The following is a 25730-nucleotide window of genomic DNA, read 5'->3' on the forward strand; positions in this document are numbered from 1 at the left end:
GGATCAGTCTTGCAAGCTTTTATGAATCTCAATTCCACGACCAAATGTCTATTGGAGTCACAGGCAGAAGGTGCAGATATAGAAGCTTCGAGTGGATTTAGGGGTGATGCAGCAAATATCTGCACTGGGCAGAAGACTGGGAAGTAGGGCTCGGGGCCTCCCAAAGTATGCAATAGTTATAATAAATCAGGCCGCGTGTGTGTCAAAAGGGGAAAGGCCGGTCTCTCTTGTGCCCCTTTCCATCTTGTCTACCTCCTAACCCGACGCCAGATGCCTCATCCCAGGAGCCCTTTTCTGTTCATTCCAAACAGGATATTCAGTTTCCTCCTGCAGCCAAGATAAGCCGGCCAGATAAACACTGGCCAAGAAGACCGGGCTTCCTTGGCTGGCTATTGAGGAGTTCAGCAGGCGGGTGTCAGGGCTCTGTGGTCAGGGTGGCATCTCATTTTGGATACACACCTTGTCTTAGTTCCTATCACGTGCAGCTTTGAAGGCCAATCGGAAGGCCGTGGGACGCCCCATTTTCCTGTGTGAAAACCAGCTCCCTCCCTCACACCGACGAGAAAAAGAAGCAAACTTTAAAGGAGTGGGACAAGAGCGTCACCTAGTGGCAAAAGCATAGTTCATTCATTTGAAAGAAGAAACGTAGTGTTGACTACTATATATAAAAGATAACTAATGAGAACCTACTGCATAGCACAGGAGCACTATTCCAGGAGCACTATTCGGTGCTCTGTGATGACCTATATGGGAATGGAGTCTAGAAGAGAGTGCATATATGTATATATATGGCCGATTCACTTTGCTGTATGGCAGAAATGAACAACATTGTAAATCAACTATACTCTAATTTTAAAAATAAAAAATAAATAAAAAATGAAGAAGGCAGTGTTGAAAGCCCCGTGGAATGTCTGCTGCTTCCTAGGGGTTAATGTTCACAGCACAGAGGTGCTTTGGGATCAGGAATTTAAGAGAAAGAGCCCCTGTCCTAAAAGAACCCAGACTTTTATCAAGGGACACTGACATGTACAAAAATTAGAATAGTGTGATACCTGCTGGGATAGAGGGAATGTGGGGTATTTTGAAAACGCAGAAAAGGGACACTTGCTGGTGGAATCAAGGAGGGTGTCACAGAGGCGCTGAGCCTAAGATGAAGTGGGACCTAGCTCCGGTCTCGGCTCACCCATCCCAGCGAGGTTGAGCATGGCACACAGCATCCACCAGCTTACACTTTCCTGTGACGTGCCCACATTTCTCACTTCTCAGACTGCTGCAAAAAGCCAAACTAAATGGAACTTTGTTTCCTAAACACACCGGATGGGGGGTTTTCATCTTTTTTGGCTGCACCACACGTCATGGAGGATCTTAGTTCCCTGACCAGGGTTTGAACCTGCACCCCCTGCATTAGAAGCGTGAAGTCTTAACCACTGGACCGCCAGGGAAGTCCGGTTTTCATCTTTAACATAACATATATTAGCTTTTTAAAAGGCCTGACCCACATTGAATTGTGGGAAATTACAAAGCATCTTTTTTTTCTCGGCTGCGTCGGGTCTTCGGTGCTGCACGCGGGCTTTCTCTAGTTGTGGTGAGCGGGGGCTACTCTTCGTTGCAGTGTGTGTGCTTCTCACCACGGTGGCTTCTCGTTGCAGAGCACGGGCTCTAGGCACGCCAACTTCAGTAGTTGTGGCGCACGGGCTTAGTTGCTCCAGGGCATGTGGGATCTTCCCGGACCAGGGATCAAACCCATGTCCCCCGCACTGGCAGGCGGATTTTTAACCGCTGTGCCACCAGCTGAGTCCCCAAAGCATCTTTTAATGTCACTATGAACTTGAAAGCAATCCTGGCTGCAGCTGTTGACTTCTGAAAGTACACAGGTACTCGACTCTAGCTGTATTTGAATCACCAAAACCAAACCTGAATCTGGTAGAGATGTGCCAAACGCAAACTCTGAAATTACTCATAGCGTCGTTCCCAGGGCAGTAACGGTACAGTTCACTTGGTGGCTGGCTCTCTCCCAACTTTAGTTCTGGAGAGAGTTAGGCCTGGGTTTATATGATCCGCTCCCGCTCTTTTAGGAACAAAGATGATTGGCTGAGCTTGTTGAAGAGTTCTGGCCCCGAGGGAGTCACCCTTTCTCACCTAATGTCACGTATCTGTAGGGGGCCTGGGTGGGGTCAGAGTACAGATACTATAGTCTGTGGTTGTGTATGAAGACCAAGACGAAAGAGGCGCTCATTCATTTGTAAGCCTTCACTGGCTACCTGAGGATTGTTTATCATTCTGACATTTTAAAAAGGCTGTCCAGATACATTTTCTTGAAAGAAACATTTATTTATGATCTTTATTGGTCAAAGTTTCAAACAAATCCAGAACAGGTGTTCACATTTTGAGCCTTTAGTGAAAGACACTATGTCACGCGTGAAATAAATGCTGATCCCGTGGAGTGCTCCCCTGATGCATTGAAATACTGGGCTGATCAGTCAGAAGACGACCTATGTGACAGAATCTGCTCAGAAATCTGCTCGAAAAAGGGCATGATTTAAACCTCACGTGGTTTTTCACAACATAAATGTACTGTAACTTATAATAATTTCAAAACAAACTCCCCAAGAATCAACTCTCTCTTTACATAAAAAAAATAATCAATTTATACTCTTCTTGAAAGAACTCCAACAATGTAAAATAAGTTCCAATTCCATATATATATAATATATGTACATTTATAACTTAGGCGCTCTGTTTCTCTATATACTTTTACTCATGCATCGTGGCAGGGGTGGACGTGAGGGCTACAGGGGCCTCTCGGAGAAGGCAGTGTAGCTCCTCACCCTGGCAAACAGCAGGGGCGTGTACATCTTGTCGATCTCAAAAGCTGTGACCGCAGTCTCTCCAGTTGATCTGGAAAGAAAGCACAGAATCCCTCGTTACCAGGAGATATCAACTCATTTGAAATCCTTGCCTATTTGGGGGGGGAGGAGTTTATTTTAGGCTTTAGCCTTTTTTTAATTTAATTCATCTCAGTCAATTCTAAATAATATAGTGTATTATAGAAAATTTGAAAAACTTAGAAAAATGTGAAGAAAAATCACTCATCATCCCATCACCTAGATACGGCCTCATGAAGCATTTCTTCCAGGTACTTCAACCTTGCTATCAAACTTTACTGCTGAGATCATACTCTACTTGTCACCCTGCTTTTTTAAACATTATGACATAAGCATTTCTTCATGTCATTAAATACTCTTCAGAAGCCATTTTTGTGGCTGCATAATATTTCACTGTCTGCTTATACCACATTTACTTAATTCTCCTTTTGCTGGAGATATAGGCTGTTTCAATGTTTGGCAATTAAAAATGATGTTGTGATATTTTTGAATATGAACAAAACAAAACAGATCCCTAAGAGTAGAATTTCTAAGTCAAAGACTATAGACTTTGTAAAGCTCTTGTTAAAATGTATTTTAGAAAGAATTATAATCCTAGAAGAGAATTTAATGAGTTCATATTTGCATGATCAACAGCACAATTTCAGGTTGGAGGGGAAGCAGGTGACGAGTTATACTACCACAGCTTTTAATTTTCTCCTAAAAACAAAAAAGGAGAAATAAACAGAAACATAAAATTCAAGTGACTTTATAGATATTATTATAAGGAAGTCAACGTGATCATTAGCAGTTACAAATGACATCACTTTTTTCTCTTAAGATGTGATGCTTTTCATTTGCTTGGCCCTACTTCTGGGTTTGGTTTCTTTCTTTGAAAAGAAAAAAAAAAAAAAAAGATTCCACTTCACAAATTACTCAGAGAAGCAAAAAGAAGATAGGAGGACCAGTAGGTAAGGATGAGAAGAGAGAAAAATGCTCTTTCTCAGCTGTCAGGACCTCCCAGATGAGTGGGAAGAGTTATTCGTAAGATGGAAATGTGACAGAGGAAGTTTTCAACAACATGGTCGAGGCTGTGAAGGAGGCTAATGGAAGCTGACCTCACAACCTGCCTCTCAGAATTCTGATTTCAACTGGCATGGAGACCCTCGGGCACACACCGGTGTTCTTTCAAACCTAACATCAGCTAAGATCTGTATCCACACGAACTGACATTTCACTTTCCTAATTCCTTTTTTTTTACTTTACTCATTTCTGCACTGTTCCTTTCTCACACATTCTCATCTGCTCACTAATTATTTCATACAAGTATATCCTAACTCATAGGACAAAGAGCTTTAAATAGGAACCAGTAATAGATTTGGCTTTGGAACACACGGGATATTTCCAGCAGACTTACTTTCCTAACTACAACTTATTTTAAATTTGGGTATAATCCCTGGAGATAAACCAAATGGAAATAAGGTGAAAAATGATAAGACTGAAACATGGAAGAAGAAAAAAGGTCTTGGTGCTTTACAACTGCCTTGAGTAAGCCAATGAATGAAGTCACGCACAGACAGCTTAGTGACCAGGCACCATCCATGCACGGAAGCTGCTCTCAACCCCACAGGGTAGGTGCCCACTCGCATTACCATGGGCAATGGGCAGGAGCTCTGAATGCTCCACTTCCTGGTCCATTTTTAGGTTTTTTCCAGTTGGCCGTTTCCTTGGTTTGAAGGATTATTATGCTGTGGTTTTGCTTTGTAATCGAACATTAACTCTGAGGAATCAAACCCTATCTGAGTCCCTCAGCTGAACAGGAAGGACACATCTAGTCTGTAACCTTGGGATTTTTACTGCATTCGCCTACTTGTAAGTAATATGACAAGAATGATGTATCCAGATGAGTTTGTTGAACCTCTGGTGGCCACTGGAACACAGCTGAAGCCCCACGTGAAAATTCTGATCGGCTTCTTGTACAGGGACACGGCGAAAATATCTGTATTTATAGTCAAGTGGTTTCTGCAAAAGAAGAGGTGCATGAGCAACAGTGAGGCCTCACTTCACTGACAGAGAGACAGAGAGATGGATGGTGCTACATCTATACATAAATACCTCAGAAACATGTTAAGTTACATACTATCTGAACATAGTAAACAGCTATTTTGGTTATCAACTGAGAATGTGTGTGAGTGCCTGGAAATACACGGAGGACTCTAAACGCAGAAGGCTCTTCCCTCCAACATCACCATCTCAGTCAGCCATCACAACAACCCCAGGTGTGACGTGCGACCGCATCGTTGCCGTGTGATGGCCGACAGGATGAGGACCCAGGGCGGGCAGCCCAGGGCCAGTGTCAGAGGTGCGAACTAAAGCTCCTGTCTCCCATCTCTAAGCCTAGTATTTCCTTCTACTCAAAAACACTTGGGAATTTTTTTTTTTTTGCGGTACACGGGCCTCTCACTGCTATGGCCTCTCCCGTTGCGGAGCACAGGCTCCGGATGCGCAGGCCCAGAGGCCATGGCTCACGGGCCCAGCCGCTCCACAGCATGTGGGATCTTCCCGGACCAGGGCACGAACCTGTGTCCCCTGCATCGGCAGGCGGACTCTCAAGCACTGCGCCACCAGGGAAGCCCCACTTGGGAATTTTTAAAGAGGGCAAGTGATAAACTGGTGAAGGCTGCAGAAAAAGCAGAGTATAGCTGATCCTTTGCGAAAACAGTAAAATAGCCAACGGAGAAATAGATGTGACAAGGTCCACTGGAATCACACTTCTGTAAATACTGCTAAAAACACAAGAATGTCGCCACTACGCACGGCTTCACTGAGTCATATTCTGCAGAGAAAGCTGGCCATCAGCATGGGAGTCCCTAAACTCTCTTATTAGATAAAATCTAAACAACTAGGGCCTCACGACTCCCCACCTCTGACCTCAGGAAACTCACAGCCAAGGTCACAGTGATAGCAAGCAACTCTGCCCCTCAGACTGTTGCCCCCGATTCCAGGAGCCAGAGGGAGCCGGAGAAGCCACAGCCGAGGGCCACAGGACTCACAGATGAAACCCGCCCTAACTATTCCCATACATGGTGCTGGGGGGGTGGGAGGGAGGGGCGTGTTTAACACAAGAGAAACTTCATTCAAGAACTATATTAATTATAAAAGCACCAGGCAAGTATTTATTCTAACTACCTCACAACTGACTTCTTGAGCACACATTAGTGTTTTCAACCAGGACTGAAAAAAGGCACATGGAGAAAAGGTGTGGAAAAAATTAGCCCCTTAATCTGTTAAGAGAATTTAGAATACTCTGGAATGTAATAATTCAGCCACCGTATTTGCTCGGCATTTTTTTTTTTCCTTTTGCAAGAAAAGGAAGAAGGAAATTATCTCACTTCAGCTTATTTCCAGTACAAACTGAAATTCTAAAAATATCCTTGTGAAAGAATTATCTCTATGAGTCCGTTTAGGAAGAAAATCTCCTAGGATTCAAAATGAGAAAAGCAAAAACATAGTCATATATAACTCTACTAGTCATTTCACAGGAATAACTAATAGTTACTTTGGCTTTACGTTTTCATGCGTAAAAAACCTGGACCAGAAAAGGAAACTTGGAGAAGAATAAGTTGATCCAATAAAAAATAACTGTATTTTAGAAACCCTCCAGCTCTCCTCAGAGATATGCTATAAGTCAACACCCATGTTGTATAAATTATGAAACAGTATTTTTCAACCTTTCTAATCAAGAATGCTTGAATGAGCAGGGTAAGGAAATTAAAAGGAAACTGCCAATTCCACCTTGCATACTCACTTCTTCTTTTTTCTTAGTTATCACAGCAAATACTTTCGTCTGATTGTCTATATCTTGTGACAAGCGATAATGACCCAGTAGAATTGCATCAGTTCTAAAAATTAAAAAAAAACAACACTTTAAATCTATTAATCAGTAATGTGTATTTATTTAAGTAATCGAGAAAGTAATGGGTTAGTTAGAAGTGTTTATTCAATTTGCCTGAGGACAATCAGCTAGGATGTGAGTAAACCTAGTTTCCAAGGCCCCAGACCTACTGAGGGACATCTCTGGGGAGAGGCCCAGGGATCAGTTTTTTTTTTCTTTTGGCCGTGCTGCACATAGCTTGTGGGATCCTAGTTCCCCAACCAGGGATTGAACCTGGGCCCTCAGCAGTGAAACTGCCAAGTCCTAACCAATGGACTGCCAGGGAATTCCCGGGATTGGTATTTTTCACAAGTGCCCCAGATGACTGCTTCTTTAATCCAGTATTAAGTTACATAATCTGCAAGTTACCACCTAAGATGTGGACTGGATAGAAAACTACAGAAAGACACTACCTGGTATTCCTGGTTCTCAAACGCGGAACAATGGACTGGGGCTCCTCAGGGGTGGTCAGCATCATCACATGGCCATCTGGGAAGAACCTTATGTACCTGTGGAAAAAGGAAAACACCAAAACACCACATGCAAATATAAAACACATCCTTATTTACTGGTACCGAAACCTATTTATTCATAGCTGTGAAACCAAAATGGAAATACCATGGACCAAAGAACTGGCAAAACATCATTGACACAAACATGACCTGTGAGGCCAGCAGAAGAGAACCAAAGTATTTGTGTGTTTTTCCCTAAAGCACTAACTAATGTCAAAAAAAAGTGAGGCCCAATGCTATTACAGAGCAGTTACCATAGCTTACGCGTTTCTCAGTGACACTAGTATCTGGTGAACAATAAGCCTGAGTAACAGCACAAGCTATCTGACAAGGCAGAAGACACGGAGGAGCTCTAAAATGACTTTATAGTAATTCTTAGATTTAGAGCCCAGGAGGAATTAACTGATTTATCTTAACCTACTGGTTCTTTGAGTGCAGTTCCTGTTATAACACTGGATGAAAATACTGAGGGCCATTTTGTGGATAAATGCAAAAGCCACAAAGAACAGATGTCCAATAACTAACGAACCAATACTTGGAGAGAGAGAATTTTTCACTCACTCAGTTTACTACAGTTGTACCTGTAATATTCCACTTGGTGCCAGGCTCTATAGAAACCATCAAGAGACTGTTCCCCTTGACGAATATATGTGGTTTTACTGATATACACTCCTATAAAAAGAAACAGATGTTTTAAAAAGAAAATAATAAAAAACTTTTACAACCATGTAACATGTTTCCAGCTTTGTTTTTATTGCGGTTTCCTTTAAATATACTTAAGAGTACTCAGCTCTGTTATAGAAAATTAAGACTGTGTATTTCTCAAAATCAGCACAACAGGTCACCATTGCTCTAAAGAGTTCAACTTACCATCAAACCGAACACGCGGCCTTTCTAAAAACATCTCTCTCCAGGATGTATATGCAACAAGTTTAATACAGCTTCTGCCCCAAACTTTCAAGCAGGCCAAACGCCATATTTCAGGATCTCTAGGTAATAAAAGCACAACATTAATACATATAACAGGTGAGTCCCTATCCGCACTCAGACATGAGAAGCATTCCTGCCACCAGCCATCTTCCATTCGGCAATATTGGTTGAATTCCATTCGGCACTGTCCTGGGCACTGGGGACAGACTGATAGACAGGGCAAAGGCCCTGCTCTTTTACAGGGAAAGCAAACAAAAAAAGAAGAAAACGAGAGAAAAGTTTCAGGTAGTGTGCTCAGTACGAAAAGAAACAAAGCGGAGTAAAAGGACAAGGACGATGGTGGTGGGGAAACAGAGACTATTTTTTTCTGGGCAGGTGTCTACGGTGACGAGGAAGGGTATCCTGGCAGAAGCCACAGCATGCAAGGCCCAAGGGCTGGAAAGTGGCCAGCATGTTCAACAAGGAGCGAGAAGGATCATGTGGCTGCAGCAAAGTGACTGGGTGAAGTGCAGTCTACGTGTGTGAAGAGGCGGTCAGGGCAGGTGACGTAGTGGTCTACAGGCGGGAGTGGCCCTTTAAGTGAAGTGGAGGCCACTGGAGGGTTCTGAGCATGACTGATGCTTTTAAAAGATGACTGGTGGTCTATGGAGAACGTGCTCCCGGTGTGTAAGAGCGGAAGCCCAGAGACCACACAGGATGCCAATGCCATAATCCAGACCAGGCCTAATGGTGGCTGAGCCAGAATGGTACTCGGAGAAACAGTGAAACGGTCAGACTGCAGATCAGTTTTGAAGACAGCACCAACCCTAACCCTAACAAGACTTTGTTATGGGATTACTGCAAAAAACGAAGCAACTGACATGGTTCTAATACAACTAAAAATAATTTTAACACCATCTTTAACGCTATCTTTAACTGAAAACATTCAGTTTTAAAGATGTAGGAATTACTTATATTGAAGCCAGATTGCAAAAAGAGATAACCCCCCCAAATTTACATTGCAACGTATTTAAATTTTTTTCTTTTAACGAATACTTTTATAACCAAATTTTATCCTACCCCTGAAAATTTATTTTCTTAATTCCCTTTTTGTTTTCTCATATGTAATTAAAAGGAAAGTTAATGGAATAACAGTGCTAGAGACTACAATTTCAAAAGGCTGGGTCAATCCACTAGATGCTTGATAGGTACCTGTTAACCAGAAATGCACATAGAATCACCAAAAAAAACCCAAAGGCTTTAAAGTAATTCAAATGTTTTACCCAAAACACAAGACTCCAAATGAAATTAGGTTATTTAAAAACAGTGCATCTGGGGGCTTCCCTGGTGGCGCAGTGGTTGAGAGTCCGCCTGCCGATGCAGGAGACACGGGTTCGTGCCCCAGTCCGGGAGGATCCCACATGCCGCGGAGCGGCTGGGCCCGTGAGCCATGGCCGCTGAGCCTGCGCGTCCGGAGCCTGTTCTCCGCAACGGGAGAGGCCACAACAGTGAGAGGCCCGCGTACCGCAAAAAAAAAAAAACCCAGTGCACCTGAATTTTAAGAACTACATAGAGTTATTTAAAAAGTTCTAGATGCTAAGGATAAAGTATTTATTTTTATATAAGACATTCATAAAGGACTACCTATCTTAAATAAAGTTACACTAAACTATGATTATTCTTCACATAACCAGATTTTAAAAGTATAACTCTTTTCCCAATTTTACTGAAAAATATTTGACACACATCACTGTAAAAATTTAAGGTGTACAGCACTATGGTCTGATTTACATCTATTGTGAAATAAGCCACAATAGGTTTAGTGAACATCCATCATCTCATACAGATACAATAAAAAGAAAAGGTCTCCTGTGATGAGAACTCCTAGGGTCTACTCTCTTAACAACTCTCTATCATATGGCGATGGTAACCATAGTCATCATGGTGTACGTTACATCCCTAGTACTTATTTGTACCTTTTGACCACCTTCCTCCCTCCCCCACCTCTGGTAACCACAAGTCTATTCTCCTTTTCTATGTAGACGCCACATGTAAGTAAGATCATACAGCATTTGTCTTTCTCTGACTTATTTCACCTAACATAATGCCTTTAGAGTCCATCCATATTGTCAGAAATGGTAGGATTTCTGCATTTTTCATGGCTCAATAATATTCCATTGTTTATATATACCACATGTTCTTTATCCATTCATCCATCCACACTTAGGTTGCTTCCATGTCTTGGCTTTTGTAAATAATGCTTCTATGAACATGGGGTGCAGATATGTTTCAGAGTTAGTGTTTTTGTTTCCTTTGGATATATATTCAGAAGTGGAACTGCTGGATCATATGGTAGATCTATTTTTAATTTTTTGAAGAACCTCCATACTGTTTTCCATAGTAGCTATACCAATTCATAATCCCACCAACAGTGCGAAAGGGTTCCCTTTTCTCTACATCCACATTTATCTCGTCTTTTTGATGATGGCCATTCAAACAGGCATGAGCTAATATCTCACTGTGGTTTTGATTTGCATTTCCCTAATGACTAATGATGTTGAGCAACTTTTCATGTACCTGTTAGCCATTTGTATATCTTCTTTGGGAAAACATCTATTCAGATCCTTTGCCCATTTTTTAATTACATTTGGGGTTTTTTGCAATTGAGTGGTATGAGTTCTTTATACATTTTGGATATCAACCTGCTATCAGATATATGGCTTGCAAATATATTTTCCCAGTCCATTGGTTGTCTTTTCACTTTGTTGATATGTTTTTCACCACTGCCAGAGTTGCTTAAAAAGAAACAGTAAGTACCTGGCACAGATGTAGAATCCTCTGCACACCTGTGACAACTGCTCTAACGATCTGAGGTCCAGGTCGCTCGACACCACCCATCGGAAGATGTACATCAGGACCTCCATCGGCAGCGCTGCAAAGGAAACTGTCCTCTCAGTGACTCTCCTTCCTATACATCGCTCTGCTGTCACGTTCTCCATGCAGATATCTTTATGTATTCCTTAAATTTTATAAACCACACCTTCAGTACTGCTCAGAGCTACAGCACAAGTATATTTAACTACCCAGAAGTAATAATGGTTCCTAACATCAAGACACAAATATCTTTGTTTCTTCAGGATTGAACAGATCCGAAGGTATTTTTATAAAGTACCCCTTTCCCTTGGAAGATCATTTCATCATCAAGATACATAAAAATAGGTATGTTAGAAAAATAGTCTAGTATGTATGTGTGTGTATGCATTTATTAACATTAAAAAATTATTTCCATCTCCTTGGAAATTTTCAATTGTCCTCCTCTGGAAAGTCCCATAGCTAATTAAACAACATTTAACATGTGAAAAGCAAAAAAAACCCATCAATTTTTAAACATTCAGCCCATCTCAGGACTACCGTCCAACTTGGCTGAAGTGCCCGATGATGCCAGTGTCCCTCCAGTTTTCTGAGGGCCGCCCCAACTCACACATTCACCCTCACAGAGCATCACTGAAAAAAGAATGGCACCCTTTAACGACTGTGCTACAAACTCCACTCTACTTCGGATCTTGAAAAGCTTATCAGTGTGCACAAATTAATTACAATTAGATCTCCCACCATACTTTGAACTACAGCAACTCTCTGACAAGCTATCTGACCTTGTAAGTTTGGAAAACGTACATCTAAGGAAAAGTATTTCTCACTGAGTTATAACGACCATGAAGTCACACCTGATATGTGAGTCTGACTGCTCTCAAGTTCGGGCTGACACAGTTTGAGCACAGACTCCTGAAACGTGAGCTGCTGCTGGAAGTAGGACAGGAGGTCTGCCATCTTGCTGTCATCATCAGTATCTTCGATGCTGAGAAAAGAAGGGAGGTGAGTGAACGCAGTGCCACAGTCTACACAACACAGCTTAGAAAATGATTTTCCACAGTACTTTCAAAATCTGCTTTAGAAAAAGTCATCTAAAAGCAAACTTCTTACTACTTTTTTTTTTATATGATAAATGGTTACCCTGCCTTGCAAAGGAGTACCATACCAACTTTTTGAAGAAAAAAGCTTCAGCAATTTTAATTCCCACAAAGAATTAGAATTTTTGGATACAGGTGTTGAGATTTAATTAATTAGTTTTATGGTAAATAGAGATTTCATGAATTAGTAAAAAGATACTTTCAAATGATTTTTTAAAATCTTATGTAAATATATCCTATTAAGTGACCATAATCCATTGTAACTGGATAAAAATAAAATATACAAATGTTATCTGAGGTGCTTACTTACCAAGGATTTTCTAACGTATGTGCCTTATCACCCTACCTTTAGAGAGGAAAATACGTAATTTTAAAAAGCAGGGTCCACAAATAATTTAGCAGTATAAACAAATACATAGTTAGAGTTCTAGAAAAATATATAGCTTTCCATTTTTGCTAATAGTAACCTTAAAAGTGATCAGACTTACAAGAAGGTTGGGTGAGGATGAAGTTAGAAAACCAGGATGGGCTTAATTATAAGACAACAAAGGGCACACGCGGCTGAGGCGAGATGGACTGCAGGGCTATGCTACCAGCTTTTTACAGAAGGCAAAAAAAACCAGCAGAGGCTTTTAGGGCCTGTTAAGTCTGATAAGAAAATAAACTGTACCCTTAAAGAACTTTCATAGCATCTGGGTTTGTGTAACAGGACGGGAGAGAAAGAAATGTTTCTTTAATGTTTTCATACAACCTTTCTTAACAGCACTTGGTGTCTATTTATAAAACTGGCTAAGAGCTGGGTCTAAAGGACTCTACCCAAATTTAAAGAAGGTTTAGAAAAAGCCCAAATGAGTCCTTTTGAGTATGAACTACCTCACGTGATTAAATCTAATTTAGTGAACAATATTATTAGCCCCAAACAGACAACAAATGCTGACTTCATCAGGATTTTTTTAATGTGGCTTAGCCAAAGCTTAAGTGTTAATACTATAAGCAGTTAAATAGCACTGGCGATCAGCGTTAAGTTATCGATAAAGGTAACCTCTTAATTGTTTCATGGCAGAAGTAATATAATATCTCATCACCAAAATTCTATTTTTCTATGTACTGCTCATTTTAAACTTGACATCCTCTTGTGGGGACAGACTCCCTTCCCTTCTAATATGAGCTTTGGGAGAGAGAGGGGTTAAGCCAATACAATTTTATAATTGTTTTACACACAGCTTCAAAAGTATTGGCTGAAAAATATGTTCTCTTGGTCTCTGTCCATATAAACAGTCAATGCTTGACCAGTCACTCCATGACCATGATGCCAATGGCATCTGTATGATGAAACACGGTTTCTTTGGTTTCTTTTAGGAGCGCTTATGTCCGGCCCGTGTTTTTAAACAAATGTTACAGTCTTAACAGTGTTCTATCTACAACAAAGTCTGGTTAGAGTCCAGCATTTTCCTAATAAAAAGCCTTTTAAAAATTGTATTATTTCAAACGGATACAAAAGGAGAAAGACTAGTGTAATAAAACACTATGTACCCAATTTCAACCATTAACATTTTTCAGGCTTGTCCTGATCACATTTTAATAGTTTTGACTTTATAGGTTTCAGAAAGTTGAAATGTGTCCTTTAATTTACTCCTTTCAGTAATCACTGCTTTTATTAAAAAAAAAAAACTTTCATCACCTAATTTTTGTTACACCTGTTTAAAATATGCATTTCTATACTTTACTCTTAAAATTTCCCTAATTAAAAATTTTCTACAACTTTATAAACAAGTCTTTATACTAAAGACTATATAACAACAGAATTAGCACCGTCTTCTTATCATTATCATGTTAAGAGTCGACAGGGCAAAGATACTTAACTTTAACAAACTCTATATATTACTGTCTATCAAATTATGTACGCACTAGCTGTTTCCAACGCCATCACCATCTGGAGACCGGGTATAAGTAATCTTGAACTCTATATCAGGTACAAGTTGCATAGCCCTACGATAAAACTTGATGGCTAAAAGAAAAAATAAAGCTAAATTAGCTATGACCATACATTTTTGTCATTTCCTTTGATTACCCTAACTGTGGTTTAATTTGGTAACTTTCTTTAGAAACAGCCAAATTCCCTTTTTCTACATGCAACAGTAGCAGTGAGCAAACTTATTTCCAAACCCTACTAGTCAGAAATAATCTTTTTCTAAAGCTCTCTCGTTACAGAAACTTAAGATGTTGCATTTTACTCTTAGCTTTTAGCCCATCTTTTCCCTCTGCCTCTCACATATTGTCAGAAATGATCTTATATATGGCTGTCTTCCTCTGTGCTTTGAAAATGCCACTGCTGCAGCCCCAACAAAAACACCTTTAAGCAAACTTCTTCCTAGGATGCAGAGTTGAGGAAAATCAAATGTTTCCTCCTGAGTAGAATAAGGAGAAGGGTTTTTTTGGAATTTATTGGAATTTATTCTTCAAATCCAACTTCCTTTAGTCTAGCTGCCTCTTATTTAGCTAAGTAACCTATACAACCTGTTTTTAAATCAATCTGCTGGCCAGGTGGTCTAGAACTAGAACACTGAGCAGTCTCTCCCACAGAGACGTCCCACAGAACTTGGGGCTGCAGAAGCCGACTAGTTCTTTCCCCACAGATGAAGTCCACTCTGCCATGTTCTGCTGCTCTGGGTGAGTGACTGTGAACTACGTGGAGACAGGAATCTCACAGGCTAATAAAGACTGGCGGGATATCACCATTTGGGCCCTTTTCATACCTCAGAGTGAAAAAACCCCTAGAAGAAACTTGCAAATAAATGCAGTAATTTTGAAAATGTTATTTGGGGGGCATTTTCAAACCACTGAAGTGTTAGCATTTCTTTCCATGTCCCAATTAACAGCTTTTCTATCAGGAAATGAAAGCCTAATTACAAACCTAATCTGGTAAACAGCCCCACCACTTGGTTTACTTACACATTTCTACTGGCCTAAGAAAAGAGACAATTAAGGCTGAAGAGTATTCCTTCTCTAAAATGTACATTAGCATTTAGAAAGCACGTACATGTTCCTCTGAAATAACGTTCACCTATAAAAGGAGTATATCCTATTTTTTCAATAGCATATCCCGCTATTTTTCAATAAGCAACAGTATTTTTAAGACTTTAATAATGAAGGATAAATACTAAACCCTAAATGTAGAAAAAGGTTATTTTACTAATCCTACCAATATGATGATGTTTCTCAGCAATATTTTTTGGAAAGAGACAGGTTATATAAAAATACAATTTTTATTTTTAAAAAATCAATATCAAATATAGAGACTGATGTTCTGTATAAATATATTCTATTTTTTAAAAAATTGGTGAATAGCAAAGAGTTCTTATTCAAAACTGTCAAGACAAGATGATCCTGGGACCTGAGTTTTTACCTTCATAGAGAGCTCCATTTTGTTCTTCTTCTACCGCTTTTAGGAAGAGTTCTCGAGCCTATAAAAATAAACAGTGAAAAACAATTTCTGAAAATCTGTACTAAAAATGAGTGTGGGTGGTAGACGGATAGCCTTTTCAACAAATGGTGCTACAACAGTTAGACATCCACAGGCAAAACAATGAATGTCAACCTCAACTTCACAGCTTACATAAAAAATGACTCGAAAATGGATCAAGGACTTAAAGGTGAAACTTTAAAAACTTTTAGAAAAAAAAGAAAGAAAGAAAATCTGGGAGACTTGGGCGAGGAGTTCTTATACTTGACACCAAAAGCACAATCTATAAAAGGAAAAACTAATAAATTAAACCTCATCAAAATTAAAACTTTTGCTCTGTGAAATTCCCTGTTAAGAGGATGAAAAGACAAGCTACAGAGTGAAAGAATTTACAAGCCACATATTCAACAAAGGACTTGTATTTGGAATACATAAAGAACTCTCAAAACTCAACAGTAAAAACATGAGCAATCCAATCAGAAAAGACAAGCAGGTATTTCACAGAGGGGCGTATAAAGATGGGAAACAGCACATGGAAAGATATTCAACATCATTAGCCATTAGGGAGATACAAATTAAAATCACAGGGAGGTATCACTACACACCTATCAGAATGGCTAAAATTAAAAAGTAATGACAACTCTAAATGGTGACGGGGGTGTGGAGACACTGGATCACTCATACACTGCTGGAGGGAAAATGGTGCAGACGCTCTGGAAAACAGTTTGCAGTTTCTTTTAATCAAACATGCACTTACCACACGACTTAGCAATTGCACTCTTAGGCCAGAGGGATGAAAACTCATGTTCATGCAAAAACCTGCATGTGAATATTCATAGCAGTTCTAGTAATAATAGCCCCAAACTATTATAATAGCCCCAAACTAAATAATAGCCCCAAATGTCCCTCAACAGGTGAGTGGTCAAACAAAGTGGGGTACGTGAACACCATGCAACACGACTGAGTGGTAAAAAGCAACAAACTACTGACACACACAACAACTGGGACGGACCTCAAAGGAATTAAACAACACTTTTTGAATATCCAAATTATAGAAATGCAGGCCAGAGTAGGGGCTGCCAGTGGTTAGGAATGGCTGGGGAGGAGGTGGAGAAGAGAGCGTATAACTATCAAGGTAGCAAGAGGGAGCCCTGTGGTGACAAAACAGTTCTGTATCTTGATTGTGGTGATGGTTACATGAAGCTACACGGCTAATTGCACAGAACTATTTATACACATACACACAGTGAAGTGCTTGGAAACCTGAATAAGCTCTGTGGACTGTACCAAGGTCTACTTCCTAGAAGTCTAGCTACGGGAGGTGTCACCATCAAGGGAGGACGGGAGGGGTGCACAAGACTCCCCTGTGCTATGAACCTGTGATTATTTCAAAATTAAAATGAAACAAAACAAATATGGAAATTTTTAGTTATCATGGAAATGTCGATTATTAAATGGCCAATTTTTGTAAAGAAAAACTTGGGTCTGATGGTATGAAGATGACAACCCCTGTGGAGTAACAGGATACAGTCAGCCCTCCACATCCCGGCTCTCTGCATCCTCGGATTCAACCAACTGCAGATCAAAAATATTTGAAAAGAATTCCACAAAGTTCTGAAAAGCAAGACTTGAATTTGCTGCACACTGCTAACTATTTACTTAGCATTTACACTGTACTTACAACTATTTACAGAGCATTTATATTGTACTAGGTATTACAAGTAATCTAGAGATGTTTTAAAGTATGCTGGAGGATGTGCGTGGTTATACGCAAATGCTACACCATTTCATACAAGGAAGGTGAGCATCCCCGGACACCGAGGGACAAATGTTGTGAAAACTGAAATGGTGGGCTGTGTGTACTTTGTGTGAACAGGCACTAGGAAAGAGGTGAACCATTAGAAAGCATTCAAAATTTTCCAGGATAAGGAAGTAATTACTGCATCACTATAAATCTGTTCAATTCAAAATATAACAAAATATTGCATTATGACCTTTGGGAAGGTGTTAACATTTGAACCAATGTTTTCCCCTTTCAGGCTTCTGTTAACAGATTCAGAGGCATCTGTCTTTTAGACCAGGTGAATCTCAGGGGTGTATATTACCAAAGAGTTCCGGCAAGACTATACCTGTAGGAAAGAAGGAGTAATGTGTCATCCAAAGGCCTACAAAAAGTGGTGAGGGATGGACACCCTGGCACACTTGTCACCATCTTGCCAAGTACAACGCCCCTAACACTTAACTTTTCTTCTTTTGCCAGCTCCTGCTTTCCTCTGGTGTCCGCTGCTCTCAGTGAAGAGCCTCTCGTTGCTCTCCAAGGTCGAGATTCTAAATTGCTCGAGCCTCCACCTGGGGCAAGTTCAAACATCCACTGAGCTCGGAACCTCTGGAGTTGTGCCTGAGGGGAGAAGAATGTTTCAGGACCCACTGAGGAAGAGGAGCTCAACTCTGGAACATTCTGTCAATAGGTCCAACACTGATGTCCACACATATACATATGCTAAGATGAGAAAACACTGTCTTTAAATTATGAAATGACTGAATACTACCATTAAATACCTGTTATCTTCCACGATAATTTTTTGCTTACGACTTTGAAGAAATCGTGAAATTTTGCCTAAAATAAGATTCTCCATACAGGAGAAATCTAATAGTATGAGAAAATCAAATTTTAATTGGAATCGAAAGTGTAAGCCATCACTTAGGGACTGAACTTAGATGCTTTCAAACATTTCTTCCCTTGGAATACATCACCTCAAATTCCTGTATGCGAGCCCCAAATCTTTCTTTTAATAACCTTTCTCGTTTTTAAAAGAAATTATTTTTTCTAATACATATGATTAAAAAGAATCTAAACATAGAAAAAGTGAAACCCCCTCTATGGCGGGCTCTGCTGTGCTGCCCAGACACCCCCATTAGGAACAGCTGGGAGCGCCACAGAAGAACAGCCCTCAGCCCTCGCCCTGCGTAGGGCCTCAGGGAGACCACACCCCTTCCCAGGTGCTCCCCACCCAACGACTGATCAAAGGTCACTCTCTGAAAGGTCATTCTTCCCCTGTTCTGAGGAAGTCCTCAGAACTTCGCAGGATTAACTGAGCTGGTCCACCGAGACTGCAGAGCAGTCCAGCTCCCCCAACCCACTCTGGCTTCCCTCCCTGCCTCCCTGGCACAGGTGCTGACTCCAACAGCACTGCTTAATAAACCTCTTACATCCACCTCAGAGTCGGCTTTCTGGGAGCCCAACCTGGGATGCCCTTCCCCCCAAAGAAGGACATTGGTAATTGGATTGTATATATTAGTGCTGGCTTTTTAAAAAAAGAGTACAGATTTAAAACATGAAAGCTTTTAATAATTTTTCTCTACATTCTGCACACTGCTTTGACTCCCACCTTCCTATTACGAATGTAACACATATACCTCTGACTTAAACATGTGGGATCTTAGTTCCCTGACCAGGAATCGAACCCAAACCCCCTGCATTGGAAGCGTGGAGTCTTAACCACTAGACCGCCAGGGAAGTCCTAGCAGCACTCTTAATGCATACTAGATGGTGCACTCCAAATGCACAAGTATTATAAAGATTACAAATTCAGTAAGAAGCACTTTACTAACTACAATGAACATTTTTCTATTTCGATGCACAAAGCTTTACCCTATCCTTTCAAACGGCTGCAGAATATTTCACTGTATGGATGCATCATTACTTAACACAAGTGATGGATATTTAGGTTGTACTCCATTTTTCCATATAAACAATGCTACAGTAAACATTTTTGTATGTGTATATTTACTCACTTCCCCTATTATTTCCTTAGGATTAACTTCCTAGAAGTAGGATTGCTGGTTCAAACGGAATGTATGTTTTTCATTTTGATCCATATTGCTAATCTTCCCTCCAAAAAAGCTGTAGCAACTTACGCTTTCATGTATACTGCGTGAGTGTTCTCAGAGCCTGGACAGCAATAGGCATTATTCACTAATTTGATCTTTTTTTAAAAAAAAATTCTTTGCTGATTTAATTTGTATTTTTAAAAAATTATTAGTGAGGCTGATTATCTCTTCTAATGTTTCATAAATATTTATATTAATTTTTTCCATTAGTTATCCATTCCTATCTTTCTATCCTCTGTTGTTACTACTTTTATAAGGATGTTACATCTGTATCAGAGATATTAATCCTCTTCCCCTAGATGGTAAATAGTTTTTCCAGTTAATTATTTCTCTTGATTTAGGAGGTCTTTTGCTATATATAGGTTTTAAACTTTTAGGTGGTCAAATCTGTCAATCTTTTTCTTTAAGGTGATGGGTTTTAGTCAGCCTTATGCCTTGGTTTGAACACTTTAAACCTACATATTGAATTACACAGCAGCAATTATTGATATTCCTTTTTACAGAAAAAGAAATCTGTAACATAGTTATAACTTAAGTATTCTAAAAACCGGTATGAAGATACAGCTACATTCAATGCAAATAAGAACCTATGAATCTTCATAATTATGACCAACTCCTGCTTATGTATGGAAAGCAACAGAATAAGAAATAAATGAAGAAACATGCCTGCAAATCTGTCTCAGCAGGGCGTTCGTTTTCATCATCATCTCCTGCCCTGACAGTGTCGGAATGACAATCTTCCTCAGCTTCTGCCTGAGTGGGGGAAAGCAAACAATGCTCAGGAATAAGCAAACACGGGTTTCCCTCAGTAACCTACATCTCCTATTCAGCTACCTGCCCAGTGAAGCACATAGCTGCCTCTCTCTAAGTATCTTCTTCACAGGTAAGTTAAATGATTCCAGTCATAAAAGTCTGATACTTTAATTTTTTAATACTGTAGAATAAACAACTTCACTGGGCTCCAGCTTAAAATGTTTTGGTAGGTGGTTAAAAAGAACGACTTTGCTTCAGAAAATAACAGTTGGTGGTATAGAGTTCAAATAGTTTTTGTTTCATGGATCTCTTAAGACCATATATAGTCCATATATGGTTGTCCCTTCTTTACACAAACTGGAATGTTATTAATGTGTGAACGACTTTAGTCTAATAATATTTTAAATGTACTAGAAAAGCTCATTCAAATCAAAGACATGTAAGAGTGAAGGTTTTTGTAAAGAAGCTCCTTCCATTTTATTTTTTTTATAAATCCAGATTTTCATATATTGGATTGACTTAAAGTGGAATAAAGCTGGGCTGGAACTACTGCACACGGCTTGGGACTTAATAGAAGCCTCAGGTCAGTTTCCTTCCATTTTTTCCTTTTATTCTCCATAAATGTTTGCTAAATAAAACTGGATCTTATGTTCCAGTGAAAACGAAATGTTGCCTAGGTGCGATCTATTACCTAACACACTTATTAGGAAATAAGACTTGCTCAACGCTTCAAGTGTTCAGTCCTATAAAGAAATGTGGCAATCAGGGAAGTGACTTTGAAGGTTAGTTAGAAATAAAAATAATAAAACCTATTTAACTTCACTCATTCCAAACATGGTAAGTTTTACAATTGCCAATTTGGGTTGTAATTTGTTCCCAGGACTAAAATGTCTGTATTAACACCTATCTCTGAGCACAGCACCCAGATATACTTGCACTACTTCATAGCACAACACAAACAAGCCTGGCTCCCTATCTTATCTCTGGCAACCAGACTTACAACAGAGGTGCCTGTAAGACGTGAACTAGTTAGTACGTGGTGAAGTGCTTGGCACCCTGGAAAGGCTAAATCAGTGAAGAAATAAATGAGAAAGGCTGAGCTTCGGATGAATTTCCAGAAAACTGGAAAATCTGAGCATTAACGCACTGTCAAATACATTTTTTTAAGTCTCTTTAAGCTGAGAGCTTTTCCCACTCAGATCATCAGTAATGGGAAATTACACAATAAAAGGGTTTGACTTTATAGATCTAACAAGTGTATTTCTCTCTCTTCTCAAATAAGGGTCTGCTTTATTACTATAAACTCTAAGGACAGCTAATGGAAGGGGACCTTGGTCCCTGGGGTATCTCAGTAATTCAGCCTCTACCTCTAGCCCAGCAGCCCCACCAAACTGACTTCAAGAGCTCCCCCTGACCTCTCCAGCCCCGCGCTTTGGCACATGCTGCTTGCTCTCTGCATCTGGAATGCCTGCATCCTCTTCCTCCTCACTTGGCTACTGCTACTCATCCTTCAAGATTCAGCTCAGGGATTATCCCAGTAGGAAACAAATTCTGATCCTTTCACTTGCCTCTTTGGTTTTCCCATTACAATTGTGCTGGTATCACAGCACTTAAGACTTGTATTGAGATTTCGTCTCTTTCGCTAGAAATTAGTGCATTGGCATCAAGATCTGAGGTCTGGCACTATGCCAGGCTGATAATAAGTGCTCAAAAAATGAATTAACAAATAAAATGCCATGAGGATATATAATGCGTATCTCAAGGATGAGGTAAGGAGACAGGAAGCCTATAATACAGACAGCATTTTCTCCCCTGAGCTGTGTTAATAGAGCTCTCATCCACTAAGACTTTGATTGTGACAGTATGATGACAATAACACGAACCATCAAATTTGGGGTTTTACTATGCTCTTCAACTCAAATACTACTAGAAATAAGTAGGTCTTTGGCTGTCATCCAGAAATTTTCACTTTGTTTTTCATAACTGAGTTTGACCTAACATCACCTTTCACTAGAGTAGCTCGTGTGTTCATCCTTTTACTGTTTTACACATGGGACTAATGAAATACAGAAAGTTAAGTGCTTAATCCTGGTCAGAGAACTATTTCTGAAAGTTTAAAAGCATAGTCAATTCGTGTTTTTCTATTCACCAAATTGACTTCACAAAATAAGTTCATTCAACCATTCGTGTGTTCAATAAACACTTCGGTGTCTACTATAAGCTAATGAGTTTGGTATCGTTTCACTCTCGAATCACTCAACTTTAGCCAGAGATTAGTTTCTCGGATGTACAATTTATTTGAAGCCAAAGCAAAGCAGCATGGGGCAGAGACTACATATGCCAGCACGCAATAGCCCCATGGAATCTACTTTGTCAATTTCTGGAGCTTTGCTCGGTTCCTCCATTTGGACCGCACTGACGCTGCTTGGGCCCTCACTGCCGTGAAATGAGACAAAATCCTTCCTACCCTAAGCCGCCAGGACCGCCAGCCAAAACCCTGCCCCAGGAACTGCCGCGTCCTGGGGCAGGTGCCTCCTAAATCCAGGACTCCTTAAGGGGTCAGAACGGCGGCTCCATGGGCAGGCTTTTTTTGGGGGGGCGGGGGCGGCGATCAACAAGTGTCTCCACTTGCCAAGGCTCCCTCCCGCTTTCAGATGTTGCGACGGCTCACCTCAATCTACGCTCGCTTTTATTAAAATTAAAGGGACGAGATTGGTTCAATGCCCTCAGCAGGCCGAGAGGCATTATTCTCGGCCGTCCAGCAAACCCGCTCTGCTCACCTGGAGACCCAGCTGGGGGGCTCGGCAGGAAGGAACCCCGGGAAGCGGGCAGGGCTAGCACTGTCCGCCACCCTCAGGCCAGGGCCCCAGGATGGTGGTAGCCGTGCAGCCCTCAACCCTCGCAGGTTTCCCCTCTCCACTTCCCCCGGGGCTCCCCGCAGGCCCGGGCCGTCCCGCCCGCCGCCCGCCCGAGCTCCTCGGCGCTTTACCATGCTGGCGGGCCAGCCGGCTGCGGCCGAGAGGCTCTGATCGCCCCCTCGGCACCGCCCCCGCGAGGAGGTGCCCCGGGAGTCCGGTGTTTACTCCTGCCGTCTGGTGCAGCGGGACTTAGCAGAGTTCTCGGTCGGAGAAGCGCACCAGGCAGCGGCAGTAACTGCGGGCCCGGCGTACGGCAGCCATCTTCGCAGGGTAGAGGGCCAGATCGCGGCGCGCTGGGGCGGCGGCCGGGGACTCGCGGAGCACAGGGACGCCTGGGGCCCGCCGAAGCCGAGGACTGTGCGCGCACCGGAGCGTCGACCCTGCTGGAGACCCCGGACGCCGCAGCGCAGATGCACCCCTGCCGTGGAAACCTGCGCCGGCGCAGCGAGCATGCGCAGTGCTGACCCGCCGCCGCCCGCGTGGGCCGCCCTGCTCCGCTGCCCGCGCACTTCCCTGTGGAGGGCTAGGGGCGTGCGCTTGCTGTGTTCGCGACGGACAGCCCGGGTGAGGTCAGCCCGGGGTGCCGAAGGCCAAACTCAGCCTAGTATTCGGCTCAGTGAACTTATGCAAACTTGAACAGGACTTAACTCAAATTTAGAGTTGAGACCCTAAGGCAAGCGGCCCGAAGGCATCGAATTGGGTGCCCGGGACGGTCACTACACGATCCTCGGCGACTGTGGTTAGAGTCCCACTCCGGGATTGCAGGGAGACAGTTAAATTCCACTATCGTCACAGGCTGTTATAACGACTAAACTTTTTAAAGACACGGTCCTGGAGGTTGAGAAAAAGAGGCGCTTAGAAGAGTAGCGGTAGGAGAGAAAACAGCCCTCCGCAACGTCCGTCTCACTGCAGATCCCATCATGCAACCCGGGAGGACGTTGCAGCTCTACGGCTCCGAACCTCGAGTCCTGCGGAGACGGCTCCCGCGGCGCAATGGGATTTGTAGTCCGCCGTTCCCCGTAGAGCGCCAGCCCTCACTTGCCGTCCGGACACCGCTTCTTACAGCCCAAACACCTGATTTCATTTCCGCAGAAGACACTCTTGTTTGTCAGGTGGTGTATTATTTTCCCACACTTTACATTGTTTTAAATACTGAATTTTGCATGCTCCCTGCTCTGTGTAAACCTAGTCTTGGGGCTTCTTACCTTCATTCAGCAAACATTTATGTAGTTTCTGAAGTTTCTACTAGGTGTGGGGTACCAATAGTCATCAGGTTTCCAAGATCCTACTCGTGGTTCCACGGGTTCACAAGAGTTTAAATCTCTTATCCATTATTTTCTTTTATTCTATTTATTTAGATCTTAGTAATGCAGTACATTTTTCTTCAGAAAATAGAGGCAAAAAAAAAAAAAAAAAGGAGGGGTGCAGAATGGTGAGCTACAATAAGGAAGCCCCAACTGCTGTCTTTTAATATTAGAATCCACCCTTCCGATGGGTGTGTTTTCATTTGCATCCTAAGTTAGCTACCTATAAAAAGTACATTCTTGTTTAACAGGGACTAAAAATTTACTAGTTTTCAGTTTTTATAAGAGACTAGGGCTTAGGTCTTTTAAGGATGATTTTCCTCCCAATGACATCTTTCAAATTGTATTTTGAAATTTAAATCAGGGGAGAAAGATTAGATGTATGGATTTATAATAGAAGAAAATGTTATGTGTGGCTCATGAATACAAAAGATCAGTTTTGCAAATGAGGAATGGGGTATTGAAATATTTTCAGAACGAGTCTATTTCATTAAACTTGTTGAATGCTTAGTCAGTTAGCACAGATGATTTCTATTATTCTAGTAAATAAACAAAAAAGTTTAATAAAATAATAATTCATACTTTTAACAATAAATTGAGCACCTACTTTATTAAAACGCTATTATGTTTCATAGCTACTAATTTTCAATTTTAGGTCAGTATCCACTGTATCCACTAGGCTTCTTTACAGGGTTGTATTATCTCATCATATTATATAATACTTACGTGGTTATAATTTTCCCGAGGCTAGGACTACTGACCTAAGCCACTTACTAGCCCAGTGGACCCTTGTTAAACGTAGATCAAGACAGTCCATTTGCCAGTTGCTTGGACAACTGAATTTGACTAAAACTGATCATTTAAAATACTTTAAAAATCACTTTTTCTGGGAGTAGTATATGATTTTTTAGGCTGCCTCCTGTCTCCCTATCTTTTCATTGACAATGACGTTCAATTTTCATTTGCCATATGGTTTGGGTGTTATATATGTAAACATGAAGGTAGATAAATGTTATACGTTTGCCAAGTGGCCAGATGACCCTTTCCCATTTGAGACAGGAAGTCTAAGGAAGTTTGTCCTGTATCTTGTAGGTTTCTTCAACAGAAGCAAGAAGAAAGAGGGATTCGGGCCTTTTGCATAGATTCGTCTTAGAAAAAACAATCTTTTCGGTTCTTAGAATTCAAAAACAAAGATAGTGAGAGAAAATTGATAT

The 25730-nt window shown here is 41.2% G+C and overlaps 1 protein-coding gene and 1 pseudogene across 1 annotated transcript; one reads left to right on the forward strand and one right to left on the reverse strand.

Moving 5' to 3' along the window:
- Positions 1-2310: 2310 nt before the first annotated feature.
- FBXO9 (F-box protein 9) lies at positions 2311-23459 on the reverse strand. Its single transcript, XM_060109994.1, has 13 exons — positions 23284-23459; positions 20208-20294; positions 17893-18048; positions 15594-15651; positions 14096-14195; positions 11945-12075; positions 11037-11151; positions 8181-8299; positions 7892-7982; positions 7212-7307; positions 6673-6766; positions 4735-4886; positions 2311-2898 (listed from the first exon to the last, which is right to left on the reverse strand). The coding sequence occupies exons 1-13, from the start codon at positions 23284-23286 to the stop codon at positions 2790-2792; spliced, it is 1311 nt and encodes a 436-aa protein (XP_059965977.1). The 5' UTR covers positions 23287-23459; the 3' UTR covers positions 2311-2789.
- On the forward strand, positions 23285-23890 carry LOC132497080 (collagen alpha-2(I) chain-like; annotated as a pseudogene).
- The last annotated feature ends 1840 nt before the right edge of the window (positions 23891-25730 follow it).

Source organism: Mesoplodon densirostris, chromosome 10 (genome assembly GCF_025265405.1).
Source record: "Mesoplodon densirostris isolate mMesDen1 chromosome 10, mMesDen1 primary haplotype, whole genome shotgun sequence".
Taxonomy (NCBI): Eukaryota; Metazoa; Chordata; class Mammalia; order Artiodactyla; family Ziphiidae; genus Mesoplodon; species Mesoplodon densirostris.

Excerpts from the sequence above, each read along its gene's own strand:
- FBXO9 (XM_060109994.1), bottom strand. Across the intron at positions 18,049-20,207 it reads CTGCTGAGACAGATTTGCAG|GCACAACTCCAGAGGTTCCG; the intron begins GCATGTTTCTTC and ends TTCTCCCCTCAG. Across the intron at positions 11,152-11,944 it reads CAGTCAGACTCACATATCAG|CGCTGCCGATGGAGGTCCTG; the intron begins GTGTGACTTCAT and ends TTTCCTTTGCAG.